Here is a 14809-nt window from a genome sequence, read left to right as displayed (position 1 = left end):
GAAGCCGCGAATCTTCGACTGACCTAAATACTACCCCAGGCCCACTGGCTACAAATGACTGGTATGCGTTTCAAGGCATCGTCACAACCGAACGATCAATTTAATGTATATGCTGCCGGGCTTTACGTGTCTGTGCAAATGTAAACATTCGGTCTGAGCTCTCGTGCACACGCCGGCTGTATAAACACCGTGGAGCTGAATTCCTTTATTTACCACGAGAATGGATGTTCCTTCTTTTGTGTCCCACGAAAAGGAAGCTTACGAGTCATGTATGTTGCCAAAACCAGAAGGGTTTTTAGTTGTTTTTTTTACAGTTATCTATGCTTCTATTTATATCTACTATGCTAAGCTTGGTGTTGTGCTAATACTGTTATGTGCACAAAGGAGATTTCCTGTGCTGGAATGCATATTTTTTACAGGAAGATTAAATTCCCAATGTGTTGGTTTAGCTCGTTTTCTCCAATGAAGACAGCAAGGTTCCCACCAACAGGAAACAGTTTCATCATAATAAGACGAGCAGTGTAGTTATTACCTTAAAGGCCTTAAGCCTTGGGGGGGGGGGGGTTTAAACACTGACATTTGTATAAATTCATGGGTAAAAACTAATAGATGCGGGCTGGCGCAGACACATATATATATATATATATATATATATATATATCCACGGCATAGAAATAAAACAGGTCCTGAGCAGGACTGGTTTGTGTCCACCTGACAAACGTCTCGCTGCCTTTCAACCTGTTTTTTGGTCTCCAACTCTTGAGGGAAAACTCCCGATACGTTCGACAGCTGGTCACAAACTGTCTGTGTGCTGTGTGGTGCTGGGCAGGTGATGTATGGTGGGCTGGAAGTAGCTGCCTCAAGAATAATTTCTGCTTCTTTTTGCCCGTGTGATGTTCAACGCTGTGTGGGCTTCCTGAGACAATACATTAAAGCGTCTTCATGTGGCTCAGGGCTACCAGACGTCACAGAACACTCTGCTACGTACATGAAGAACCAAACTGTTTGCCAGAGAGGGGCCGGAATGGAGCGATCGGACGCTCATATCATTCAGAACAGAGAGCAGACAGACTGACAGCTTCTTGGCCAAACGTCTCACAAGCCCGAGAGAGGGAGGGAGAGAGAGCGAGAGAGAAGGAGAGATAGAAAAGGAGGGATTGTCGGTGGTGGTGGTGGTGGTGATGCTCCTGGAGACTTTGCCTCAGTGCTGTGTGCTGCTATTGTGCATCGGTCATTGCTGGAGGCCAAGCCTGTCAGAACGGAGCAGCGTCTCCCCAGAGACCTCAGGCTCTCTGCAGGAATGCTCAGGAGGAAAGTCAACCCCAAGACGGGCAGCGGACGGACGGACGGACGGACGGACGGACGGACACCCTTCACTTCAGCAGTTCACGGTTTACTTCCGGGTGCAGTGGATGTGAATCAGCTGACGAGGAAGTAAACATGGACCCTCGCTGCTACCTAGCAACGCAAGTCTGTTGGAACAGGCTAAAACGGAGGGCGAAGACAGGCCGAGAGCTTTTATTGTTTTAACATTTAAGAGTGTAACCGTGCTCTGGTAGAAACCCAAAGGACAAGCATGAACCAGGAAATGAGCATGACAGGTGTCCGTTAATGGCGCTCAGCCTCGTTGATAGAAATGGCCACAGTGTGTAACGGAAGCAGAATCACTCCACAATCTCACTTTTCTGTCGTTTGTTTCGCTCTTTTCTCGGCCTCCACCTCTTTCTCATTCTCCAGCTGGACTTTGTTTCTCTCTCCTTCAACTCTAAAACTGACTTTTGTGTTCTTTCTACTCTTTCCATCTCTCTTTACAATCTGTACACATGCGACATCCTCCTGTCCCGGGACCCTCACATCGGAACAGGAAAAACTCCCCTAAAAAAACCTTTAACAGGGAGAAAAGAGCGAGAGACCTTAGCGAGAGCAACAGAGGAGGATCCCTCTCCCAGGATGGACAGAAGTGCAATAGATGGCATGTGTCCATAATGAACATCATAACAGAGTTACAACACATTCAATGCATATGACAGAACCACTTGATTCTACACGTGTCAAGTGATTTCACAAGTGTAGAATCAAGTCTTAACAAACATTGAAATAGGGAGCCGGGTATCAGAAGAATTTGTACCATTTCTTCTTCTTCTTCTTCTTCTTCTGCTTTTTGGTGATCTGTCTCTCAACATCTTTGAGCTGGGACTTCAAGGAGGACTCGGTCGTCTGCAGCTCCTCTTCCTTTTCCTGCAGAGTCTGCTGGATTTCTGTATCAGCCTGATGGAGGGAAGACTTCTCCTGCTGCCAAAGGAGACGCTCGGTTTTAAACAGATCTGTCATTTTCAGAGCTGCTTTGATTCAGTTAGTCTCCGCTCTCTGCTCCTCCAGCTGGGCTTGGGACCGCTGGTTTTGAACGGATCCTCTGCCTTTTTCAGGGCTGTTGTTGATCCCGTTACCCTCGAATCTCGCCCGGATTCTCTCCAGCGCCTGCTCAGCTTCCTTATCATGCGTTTGAAGAGAAGGTACGATCCTCAGAGGGACGAGATGAGGTCCCGGGCTTTTTCCATCTGGTCTGTGAGGGAAGACTTGTATCTGGCCAGTCTTCAGCTGCAGCTCAGCCTTAGCAAGAGCAGCCTTCAGCTTACTGTTGACATCTGATAGATCATACATTCTAGCCTTCATCTCTGCTCTCTGCTTGGTCATCTGGGCTTGATGGAAAGCCTTGGCTCTCTTCAGAGTCTCCTTTGCTTTGTGCTCCTGATTTCTCAGAGCTTCCTTCGCCTCGCTGTCCCAACAGTCGACATCTCACTTGCTCCTCTAGTGAACGTAGATAGAAATTCATTGCAGGTTCAACGTCCTTGGAAATCCATTTGCATCTCTCTTTGGTTCTGCTCAGTGATCGCTACTCTCAATTCTTTACGAGGACAAAAACTTCGAGGAGAAGAAGACTCCAGGAAAACAATCCCTACATGGCCGTCAAGTAAATTTAGAAGTTTAGCCAGTGTGGTTGAAACTTTCATCACCTAGCGCAGAGGTTTCAACAGCAAAGCAGCGCACAGTAGAACCGTTTCATCACAGATCAACCACAGGACTCTGCTGTCTGAACGCAGGTTATACTTTGTCTCCAAAAGCAAACGCTGGGACAGAAAAAGCAGCCAAATATTTTTATCTTTTTTTTACGGGTTGCACTGTTATCAGGAGTTAGGATTTAAACTGTTCAGCTGCTGCTTCATGCTCTACATACAGCAAATTGACAAGACTGTGCCACTACAGTTGTATTTATGCCAAATTAGTTATCAGCAAGCCCTCTTAACGATCAGTTGCCGCTGCAATCCTGAATTGAAACGTTCCCAATACTCGATGGTCTGTTTTCTGTGCTTTCCACCTGCTGATTTAAGCGGTGGGGGTTAGCGGCAACTTCATCCCAGGCTCACTTAAGGTGGACTGACCATTAAGGTGGACCAGCTACTCTCTTTTTTTTTTTACACAAATACAGTCACTTACTGTTTACCCCAGTGAAATGTCAGAAAGGTTTGATGTTATTAAAAAAAAAGATTCCACAACAGCCAGTGTAAGTGACATTAAATCTAGAAAGATGTGTGTCATGGCTTCATGTTCAGAGTAATAACTCATGAGCGGAAGCGCACTTTTTGACGCAAACCACTGTGATTGGGTGCGAGTGCCATCACTGCCTCTGTTAATTGTGTTGGTGAGCGAACAAAACCACAACAGCTAACTGCCCATTGTCTTTAGAAATGTGGCACGCACTCGTCTCTTTCACCTCATGCGGTATTGTTGCCTCACCTCTCTACCTGCCTCCCCCACATCTCCCCCTCGGAGGTCCTCAGTTTAAAAACCTCCGGTCTAAGGTTTAGCATCGCAATGCGAGCCCTAGAATTGGATCCTGGTGTCGACTCTCAAGGATCATTTGAGTCTGTGTTTGTAGCAGGAACGCTGCTTTGACTGAGGAGAGCTGCTGTTGATCACATCTGCTGGCACTGATCATTTCAACAGCAGAGGAAGCGTGTGTCACGTTCACCTCAGAGGCTGTCACGCGTCGCCATCTGCTGGCCAAAGGCCTTCACTTCTACACGAAATATCAAAACAACCCACGAGCGTTTCTCTCAAGCTGAGGATTGAGCTACAGTGCCGCTCGGTGGCCAGAAAAGGAACGGAGTTCCAAATCAAAATAAATCAAAGATGGTTTTTTTTCTTGAAAAGTACTGTTTAATGATTAACATTAAATACTGATGTTAAACATCTTGAGAGAGATGTGGGGGGTTAATCCAGCCACAGTAGTGTTCTTTAGAGGAACAACAAGAACACAAACACTGCGCAACAACTTGAACTGCTTCTGGGTTTAAAGGGGCACTTCAACCATTTTACAGATAAAGCTCAGCTTACTTGTCATGAAGCGTACTGTTCATCGTTCTGTGCCTCTGGAGAGTGCAGTCGCATTTTGGGAAATGTAGGATCTAGCATTTTTTTGGAGCTTGAGCCATAGAAGCTGACTGTCTCTGGCAAACTGAAGTCTCCCAAATCAACCAAAAAGCAATAAGAAAATGCATGAACATAAAATAAAGAAACACCAACTCACACAGCATATTGTGCAGAAGGCAGAGTCTCTGCCAATACATTACCACAAGCTGTGGCCTTACAAATGACCAGCAGGGCTGCTGCAGTGGATTGCATGAAATCAAACAGGTGTCGCTATGTCAACCAACCCCGTACTCCTTTGACTTTCTTTTTGGTGATGAAAAAGCAGCAAACCACTTATCAAAGCCTCCGCTATTCCCTCTCTATACAAGGAGCTGTTTCGGTGGATAGAACCCGCTGCTGTTCTCTCTGGAGTGAGGAAGGTTCCCTCGGAGAGTCAGAATGAGCCCGGACGATCATCTGTGGACTCCTTTCACAAACACGGGGATGTGAGGACGATCGGGCCCTTTTGGGGATTTCAGACAGCGGGATTACAGAGAAGAGGCCGTGTGCAGAATACCGAGAGCCATCCCGGTGCTTTTGACACGGCTGTCAGCGGGGCGCTTTGAAATCATCTTTTTTAAGACCCCGGCGCCATTTCCCAGCAGAGCCTCAGATGCTTCGGTACACAATAGTGATGGCTAATTGTGCAGATAAATTCAAACAGGGGCTGGAAATGACTAATAACGGCTTGACTGGGGGTTTATTTACCATCAAACGTCAGCCGACAGAAGAACAATTCATGAAGGGGAAGAGCGGTTTGTCGATCGGGTGGGACAAACATGATATACTGCTGCACGTCTTCACTGCAGCTCTGGAAATCAATTCCTGTGCACGTATGTGTTGCTGCTGAAAGATAAACTTATTTCTTCCCATTAAAGTTCATTTAAATGATCTTCAGAGGAAAAGCACCTCTCTCTCGTTACCATGACAGCCATGGTGTAAGCGTATAGAAGCAAAGGACGTACGGGTCCGTCAGGCACAATAAGATGTCGCACTTCTTTCAAAACCACAAGAAATGCTTTTGATTCAGCGGGAGCTACAAAACCGAAAGGTATGTGAAGTACATAGTGTGACAATTAAACATGTCAGCGCTCAGCCACAATAGGTCCTCATATACCAACAGATGATGATGGGCAACAAGCCTACCGACACCGATAAGTTACCTCACGTGCTTTCTTTGAGTTACTTGTGAAAATCAACATGTTGAGATTCCACGCAGGTCGAGCTAAAGAACAGCCTCGGGGCACAGGATGCCAGTTGATCGGTTTAAACATACGAACCTTTTGAAAACAAAAGGTCGAGCTGCCATCTTCTATTCTTCAGATACTGCTCTGCTTCAGTCGTAGTGATGCTACTTCCAATTCAGTAAAGATAGCGAGTGAGCTAAGATTCTCATTGGTCTTTGAAATCGAGTCAAAACGAGGACACGCAAAAAAAATAAAATAAGTCACGGTTCAGCTCGTTATCGTTAACTAGGAACTAGTTTGAGATAAATTCATCACGAAAATGTAATTATTTCTCTTCTAGACATAAACGGAACTCCAAAAAACATGCAGGAAAAATGTGAAAAAATATATTTTTTTGTTAAACAACCCAAGCACACACACACACACACACACAGGCGATGGAGACGTGCACTCACCAGTCTGTGTGCTGATCGTCGATGACCAGCAGGATCTTGGGCTTGCGTACGACAGGTTTAGGCGGCTGACTGCTTCCAGTCGAGGCTCCTTCCCCCGCCGTCACCGCTGACTTGGCGTGTGCAGCGGCAGCGACGTTCTGGGCCATCTGAGCGCTCTTCACCACGCTGGAGAAGGAGCTGAGGAAGCCCCCCGCGCTCGGAGCCGAGCCGGAGACGGAGCCGGAGCCGGGGGCTGGGGCTGGGGCTGGGGCTGGGGCCGGGGGCGGGATGCTTGGGGGCTGCCGCCTCTCTGTGGCCGGGGAGGCGGGGGAGGAGGTGGAGGAGGTGGACGAGTCCGGAGGGGTCGGCCTCTGCAGGTCCATCATGTAGCCGTTGGGCAGGTTGGCCACGAAGCTGCTGTCTGACAGGCGCCGGCGGAGGTAGTTCATGGTGGTGGCCTGGTGGGTCCGTCAGGCCAGAGGAGAAGTTAGGGGGAAGAATGCCGGAAATCCTGCAGAAAGGGGGGGGGGGGGGGGGGGGGCAAAGGACCTGTTCACAATCAGTGTTTCTAACACATTATGTAACTGAGTGTAAACAGGAACAAAGGTGCAGATAAATGTTGTTTGAATCCATTGAGGCCATCGCCACTGAAGATGGCAAGTGCGAGGTCCAAGGGGCCATACCACCCCCCCACCCCCACCCCCACACACACACTTTATGCCCCTGGTCTGAAAGAGAGTAGATGAAGAACGTGTAATATGAAACGCCACCCAAAGCTACCGTATGAAAATGGCCACAGTGAGGTTTAAGTTAAATCCACATATTTACACATTACGCAATGTTAAGTGGACGTAGTGAGTGGCGATGCTCAGGGCAGAGTAGCTGCTGGTGAGAAGAAGTTAGCGGTGAAGTTGTCCCGTGTTATTAAAAGTACAGCGTCATACACACACTTTTTGCACCTCCCCGGTTTGACAAGCTACAGTATGCGTGGGCGTCCCTCAGGATTAGAGTGTGTGTCACACACACACACACACACACACACACACACACACACACGCACACGGTTCAGATGGAACTTGTTAAACACGTGTTGCTTCTCTGCTTTCTGAAGTTCACACTAATTAGCGGATGTCAGATCTGAGGTGAAGAGTCTGCAAGATAAATGTCAAGCTCAGGAAGGTGCAAAAACAGAAGCTGATCAGACTATTATCACAAACCGCGGGCAAATAATTCAGTGACGCGGCGGCGATGGTGCAAAGTTGGAAGCAGTGATTTCACAGCTCACGTCTTTGTGAAGCAGCGAGAGCCCTTATGGGAGAGAGGAAACAGTTATGTAACGCAGCGTGGAGGAGAAGACACATTCGAACAGATTAGCTATCAAACTGCAACGAAGCAAGCGAGCCAGCAGAGGGGAAGAGAAACCCTGAAACCTGATTTAAACTAGGGCGCTCTCATAGTAAAGGGAGCTCGGCTGGGATGAAAGTGCATTTCTTATTGAGGAGTCACGTCTCTGGCGGTGTGTGCGGCGGCGTTCTTCCTAGTTAAAAGGGGGGAGAGGAGGGTCCAACAAGCTCCCAGCAGGAGGAACAGGAAGCGGGGCAAATGTTTCGTCTTGACAAGTTAATGGAGTCTGATGATCGCCATCAGGAAGTCTTGAAAGTTGTAGCTTCTGCCGGAGCATCTGTGGGCAGGACTATCTCCTGATCATTGCTGTTGTAGCCAGCAGTGGAATAATGTTTCCAGTACTGCACCGATTCCCAAAGGGGGGGAAAGTCTGTTTTCTCTCAGACTGAATTAGTTGCAGCAATGTGTTCCCCATTAACCGGCAACATTAACTGGATACATTAAAGTTGCGGAGCATGAAACCAACTCTAAAACGCTCCATAGCGCTAAAGGAAGTAAATCGGAGGTGTCGTCACTACGATGGAGCCTTTAAACATCACATAAAGTTACACAACTCTTTTAACTTTAAATTGCTAATACATAGATATTGATGAGTGCAACTTTCAAACAGATGTATAGTGACCGACTGACCGTTCTCAGTCATTTTCCTCAAGAAACTGGACACTGTAGTTTTCAACAAACGCCACTCAAACAGCATCAAACATTGCATTTTTTGGGAACTATTTTCAGCTGTAGATTAATAAAGACGATATAGGTAATTTCATATCTCAATAAATATATATGTTTTCTGGTATTTCAATAAATAGTCCTTGTGAAAATACTACGTTTTGAATTAAATACTTGACAAATACAGTTATTTTGTGCTTGTTATTAATTGTATATCACAATCTCGATATATAAATTTTTTGTATGTATTAAAATATATTATTTCATCACGATACTATTCCATTGAAAAACAATAAATGATCAATATATTATCCACCCTAGATTAATACACATTTGGGGCTCTATGATTACATTAACATTGACCGAGCACGTTAATGGCAATAACCCAATACGTGCCCCAGTGCAATGATGAGGCTCATTGATGAGTTATTCAATGTAAATTCATTGCTGGTTTGGAATCCACAAGGCATTTGTTGACAGTAAAAAAATAGTATAAAATTAGACTAATCCTTTCATACTTGAGTTTTGGGATTCAGTGTTTTTTCCTCATGGAGTTTCAGCGGAGAAGATGCTTGTTGTCACGAGGAATAACACCAAAACTGTGAAGATGTAAACCGCCCTCCAGCAGCCGGGCTGAACAGCCTGTCCCACCACGGAGTGGAGGGGCTTCCCCTCTGGGGATCATGCACGTGTGTGTCAACCACCACGCAAACCAGCAGGGCTCCAGCCAAATTATAGGAAATTGCTGGGAAAACAGACAGAATGAAGACGAACAACCAAGCGGTGGCAATTACAGTCTGGTTGCCAGCTCGCGCCTCTTTGTAGCGACTTGATCTCGTCGGAAAGAAAAGGAGCCGTCTGCTGAAAACCACTATCTTTACACCGCTGGCACATTCCCCCCGACGAGTGACGCTCTCTGCATCTCAGTGCTCTCTGCAGAGTGTCCACACTGGGAGGAAACCATCAGCAGGAGGATACCACAGCAGACCCTGAGAGCCCCGCTGGAGTAAAGTGTGTGGTATTTACTCTACATTTACAAATCTTGTAATTGATGAAGACACAGCTTAAACGGAAATGGCAGTTCCTTCCTGCTGGTCTCAGTTTTTTTTGCATCCTGATCATCTGCTGAATCTATCACATATTCTGATGGCTGTCCTGTGAAGTTACACGCCAAAGCCTGTTAGAGTTGTTGACAAATGTGTTAGGGACAAGCAGTACGAGGCGTACTCGAGGGTGGCTTCTGAATGAACGATGTGCTCCTCGATAATTGTACAGTTTGAATAACAATGCAGACTTCGCGCATCTATTTTTGGAAGTGTGGTTAATTGGCGGTGAGGGGCAGAAATGCCCCGTGGTTGCCACTGCTTGTTGTATTCTAGGTTTATGTTGCGTTGCAGGCAACTTTCATACCATTTAACAACCAACACTTACATTCTGTCGTCTTTAAGTTGCATTAATACACTTTTCTCTCTCTTGAGTTACCTGCTGTCTCCTAAAAACAAAAGCATGACTTTATATGCTGATGTTAGAGCCGAGACGATCAGACAATTTATCAAGAATGAATGGACAACCATTCGGAAGTCATTATTTATGTTCAAACATCACAAATTGATCAATTCCAGCATCTAAAACATGAATATTTCTGAGTCTTCTTCGATAGTGAACGGAAAATCTTCGGGGTATTGGATCGTTGGACGCATAAAAACAATCAATTCAAATTAGGGTCTGGGATATCGCGATTTTTTAATATTCTATAGATAAAATCATTAAATGTTAAATCAAGAAAATACTGGAAATGAATCTGTAAAGAAATTCTACTCACCAATTCCCTCATCTCACATTGTGGTTATACAGTTTAATACCATTAACTTTGATGTGTTTATCATTTCATGATGTCCAGCAGTGGCTTTATTACTCATGACACTCTGAGCTGGGGGGGGGGGGGGTAACCAGTTAGTTAGCGCAGAGGCTCCACTCAAAGTGAGGAGGAGGAAATTAAATAGATTGGGGAGAGCAGAGAGACCAAACGCTGGGACGGGAGGTATCTGCCCCAAGGCATTCTGGGGTGGAAATATAAATAACCGGCTGGGACTCGCTGCCAGGAGGATGGTAATGACAGTTACCACCTGGAGTTTTTTGGTGAACATTCCTTGGAGTCAGAGCTGTTGCCATGGGTACTGTAGCTAGTATTTTTGATTTATTCATCAATGTTGGTCAGTCCATCCACATGTCTGTCCGTATGTCCAACACTTACAGGTCCAGAGCAAGATATCTTGATGCCTTTTGACATAAATATATTCATGGTCCTCACAGGATGATAGCTATAGATTTCAGTGATTTCCTGTACTTTCCTCTAGCGCCATCAGCAGGTCAAAATGTCCCCTTGACCAATGCACAGGTCTGCTATTATGCACATTGATATACATCCCAACTAGCCCAACATCTCCACAGAAAACTACATCTAAAAAAATATCTAAATTTGATAAGCACACATGAAATCCAATGGTATTCTCTTTAGAGTCTTTTGAATTTATTTCCTTGACCCATTGTGTAAGTCCATCCTGGCTCCAGGCTCTGAGAATAATGGAATCATGTTTTTGTTTCCGTCCGATGCTTCTGCCTTTGTTGGGCTTATTAGTTATGTTTCAGTTAAAAAGGAGACTGCGAGGCTTTCTTCTTCTTCAGTACGACTCTTATTTACAGCATTTCAGATTTACAGTTTGTTATTTTGACTTTATTATTGACTGACGGTAAGCGTATTTCTCTAAATATGACAATGAGCCAAATGGTAGACATTTTTCAGATACTTTTCTTGTACTTTGTCCACACTCTAGGGACGGAGAGGTCAGTCTGTCGGTCAGTTAGTCCACCACTTTGGTCCAGACCTAAATATCTCAACTAGTAACTACTTTACACTCTTCAAATCGATTACCATGTACATTCATGGTCCCCAGAGGGATGAATCCTCCTGACTTTGGTGATCTGAAATTTGGCACAGACATTCATGTCCCCCTCAGGATAAATTATTATAACTTTGGTGACTGACAGACTTTTTATATAGCGCCTTAATCAAATTAAAATCTCTATCCAATGCTTTGGTTTATTACTGCACACTGGCTAAAAATAACTAGACCCCCATCAGCATCACTTAATTAGCAAATGTTCGCAAACTAACACGCTAAACTAAGATGGTGAACAGTGACAAGTTGTCTATTGCCACTTTATGAATCCATATCAAACCTGTAATATAAGCATTATTTACACATTTTGACTCAATTATATCTAATGTACGCCATTACATGAGGTTAATTAACTTAATATATGTATGCAGTATTGGAATAAACTTCAATTCTAGACCACCAACATGAAAAACAAACATCATTCTATCTTTTACATTTCAAGGAAAATAGTAATATTCAGTTTCCTCCAAAACTAATCCTTTCAGTCAGTCCTCACAATGTTGTGAGTATCATGATGCTCTAAAACTAATCACAGGCTGATTAAATTATTTAAGGGTGGGCAGCTATCTGAGGCCCATTAACTCACCGCAACTGCTCAATGGTCAGGAAAGCAAGAACGCAAAGAAACAGTCGCTGCATCTTTTCCACAAATATGACCTGAGAGAGAAACATCCATAGAAGGCATATCTTAAACGCCACTAATGGCATGAATTTAAAGCCACGATACTTAATGCTGCCGACTCTGATGTAGCAAGACGTCTACAGAGAGGACGGTGTTAAGTTGGTGTGGGAGGTTGTGTGGGGCGCCTGCTGCTTATTTTAATCAGCCAATGCAAAACTTGTCAGATGGCAGCTTGTGAAGACACTGTTAAGGCTTCGGCTGTTGATTGCAGTGCCGTGAAACGCTTTCAGTACACTGCCTCTATTTTGTAGAGACGTTACATTTTCAAGTGTAACCAGACAAGACGTAATAAGAAAACAGGGACATGAGTTTTGACAAGAACACTTAACCACACACAGATCCACTCTTAATTAAAAAATATGGCGCTTGACACCTTTATCTGAGAATCGTGCCGCTTTCTGCACTTGCAGAACTGCCCAGCAGGAATGAGAAAGTCCTCCTGTGAACCTCGGCGACTGCAGTGACAGAGTGTGCTCGGCGACACAACCGGTCTCGGCTCGATGCGAGAGTGTCTGCGGAAGCAGCGGCGACGAGCTGGGTGAGGCGAGGAGTCACAGCCGAGTCACCGCGCAGTGACCTCACTGCAGACGCCACATCCACACAAAGACAGAGGCAGCGCCAACAGGCCTTTCTTTCTCCCGATGCATGCTGGACTAATCCAGTGATTAGACAGGTTCACTCAACACAATCTCAAGAAACCTTCAGGTTAAAAGAGACAACTTACCTCGGCTAGGTGAAGACCCGCGCGTTATTGAGCAGTTGAGCCAGGCATCAGTGGGACGATATATATTTGGTCATTTTCATGCAAAAATGCAAGAATTCTTCAAGATACTGAACCACAAAATATTGCCTTTCAGCACTTCAAAAACAAAGCTTCAGCCCTACTTAATACAACGCACCATCCATTCCATTCATATCGCCTCACTAACAGGCTGCTGATGAATCATTTCCATATAAACAGCATCAGCAGCATATTGATTCAAAGCTCCATTCACAACAAACCAGCTCCCACATCACTACAACTTGTTTCTACCTCTAAGTCTCCTCCCATCACAAACTGGGCACTTTTTCTCAATGAGGTCTGGTGCACAGAGAAGCACCAAACCAGCTGATAAGGACAAAAAGGTCACCAGAATAAAAGGGATCATTAGTGGCTGTAACCTGCCTTTCATCCTGAGGGCATGCGTCTGGAGACAAAATAGATAACTCGTTATAGAGGAAAGACTTGTGCCCATCTCCTGAATGCCTGATTAATATTTAATTGTGTTTATTTTTCACTATGGCGTCATTGTCATCGATGTTAAAGGCTGAGCTGCGCTGTAACGCAGCATCTTTTGTATATGGAGGTAGCGTCCACATCACCCACAGACAGTTGTTTAGGTTTTAAGGGTCTTTGAGTGGCAATTGTATCCACTTCTTGTAAATATATGGTGGTTCAAATTTGTATTTTTGTAATCAATGTTAACGACCACTTGTATATGAAAGAAGTCACTCGTAGTAGTAAGTGTCTTTAAAATCATTGTTGTGCTTTTCCCGCGCTCAATTTAAAGGTTGTGTTTCCCCCTCACCGCTAACGTTAGCATAGCTTGCAGATGCAGCAGGCGTCTGTTTTTGGCAACAACAAAAAAACTCTAAAAACTCCACGTATGCTAACGTTATCTGCATACCACTTAGCAATTCGCTTGTAGACACAGTAGAGCATTTAGTAAATACAATGATAGCTATTTCTCTCAGGTGTCGGTAAATAATAAAAAGCTTAGCGTTAGCAAGAGCTCAGGTAACGTTCGTGGTTTTGTCCTAAAAAAAGCTAATAAAACCACAGCACACCTGCTAGTTAGGAACTAATAATGAACATTGTGGAGCAGTTAACACCATAACACCACTAAAAAGGCAGACTTTTCCCCCCAAGAGTTGGTGAAGACCAAGCGAGAGCTGAAAAGAGAGTGAATGTTGGACTTATATTCGGCAGGTGGCCAGAAACACGTGGCTCCATATCCACCAATGTGTTAAATAAGCAACTGCTTGCTAACGTTCAACACATCAAACAAAAGGGCAACAATATGTCACAGTGTTCATATTGTGACCTAAGTGGGCAAAGCATTTCTTTTATATCGACAGGATATTCAACATGGGTCGGTCACTTAATGGCCAAACTCGTAAAATATGGGTGAAAAACTGGCCATTATTGCAAGTTCAGAGATAAATATCCGCCTAATTAGCGCCAGAAATTGGCTTTACTGCATCCGTTTCTCATCTCTAGGCAGGAAGGTCAGTGTCTATTACTGTGACTTTATAACCCGCCGTCTCTCCTTTGTATTCCACGGTCACAATCATGAAATGGATACCCCCCCCCCCCCCCCCCCCCTTTAATGAACCGCTCATCGGAGGAGCGACTGCAGGCTGCGGAGACACGGCTGAGGGAATCCCTGCACAAACCTACTCTATAGTACATCACCAACTGTCAAACCGCTCTCACCGGTCTGACTCGGCAGAACGCTGCGCTCACAGGTCCATTTCATCCGAGGAATAATAGGCTCATGATAAAAGACGAGCTTCACTGTGGGAAGCAGCTGATTTCTCCTCAGAGCACAGCCCGCAGCACGAAACACACACACCGGCAGACAAATGTTGGAAATAACAAACGTAGGAAGGATGGTAGGAATATGTATAATATAAATGATTTACCTGAGCGGTTGTCAGTGACGAGCAAGTATCGGATAATTACCCTTCCTCTTCTTCTTCTTCTTCTTCTTCTTCTTTTAATGATGCTCCTTCTTCTTCTACGCTCAGGTCCACGGTCCTCCTCAGCCTCCCAGCAAATTCCCCCTTTCTCTCTCTCTCTCTCTCTCACTCTCTCTCTCTCTCTCGCGCGCTCGCGCTTTTTCTCTCTCTCTCTCTCTCTCTCTCTCTCTCTCTCTCTCTCTCTCTCTCTCTCTCTCTCTCTCTCTCTCTCTCTCTCTCTCTCTCTCTCTCTCTCTCTCTCTCCACAATGCATGCTGGGAACGT

At 45.1% G+C, this 14809-nt stretch overlaps 1 protein-coding gene across 1 annotated transcript in view; it reads right to left on the bottom strand.

Annotated features, from left to right (window-relative positions):
• syn3 (synapsin III) overlaps positions 1-14584 on the bottom strand; it is a gene marked incomplete at its 3' end in the record, with an annotated part of 90921 nt that extends 76337 nt beyond the window's left edge. The window contains exons 1-2 of the mRNA XM_079294290.1: positions 14489-14584; positions 6113-6602 (exon numbers count right to left, since the gene is read on the bottom strand). Of these exons, the coding sequence (XP_079150416.1) occupies positions 6113-6540 (428 nt within the window). The 5' untranslated portion in view covers positions 6541-6602; positions 14489-14584. The remainder of the gene's footprint in view (positions 1-6112; positions 6603-14488) is intronic.
• Positions 14585-14809: the final 225 nt, after the last annotated feature.

This window comes from Melanostigma gelatinosum (genome assembly GCF_949748355.1).
Source record: "Melanostigma gelatinosum genome assembly, chromosome: 22".
In the NCBI taxonomy this organism is placed as follows: Eukaryota; Metazoa; Chordata; class Actinopteri; order Perciformes; family Zoarcidae; genus Melanostigma; species Melanostigma gelatinosum.
This window is presented reverse-complemented; position numbering and strand designations above follow the sequence as displayed.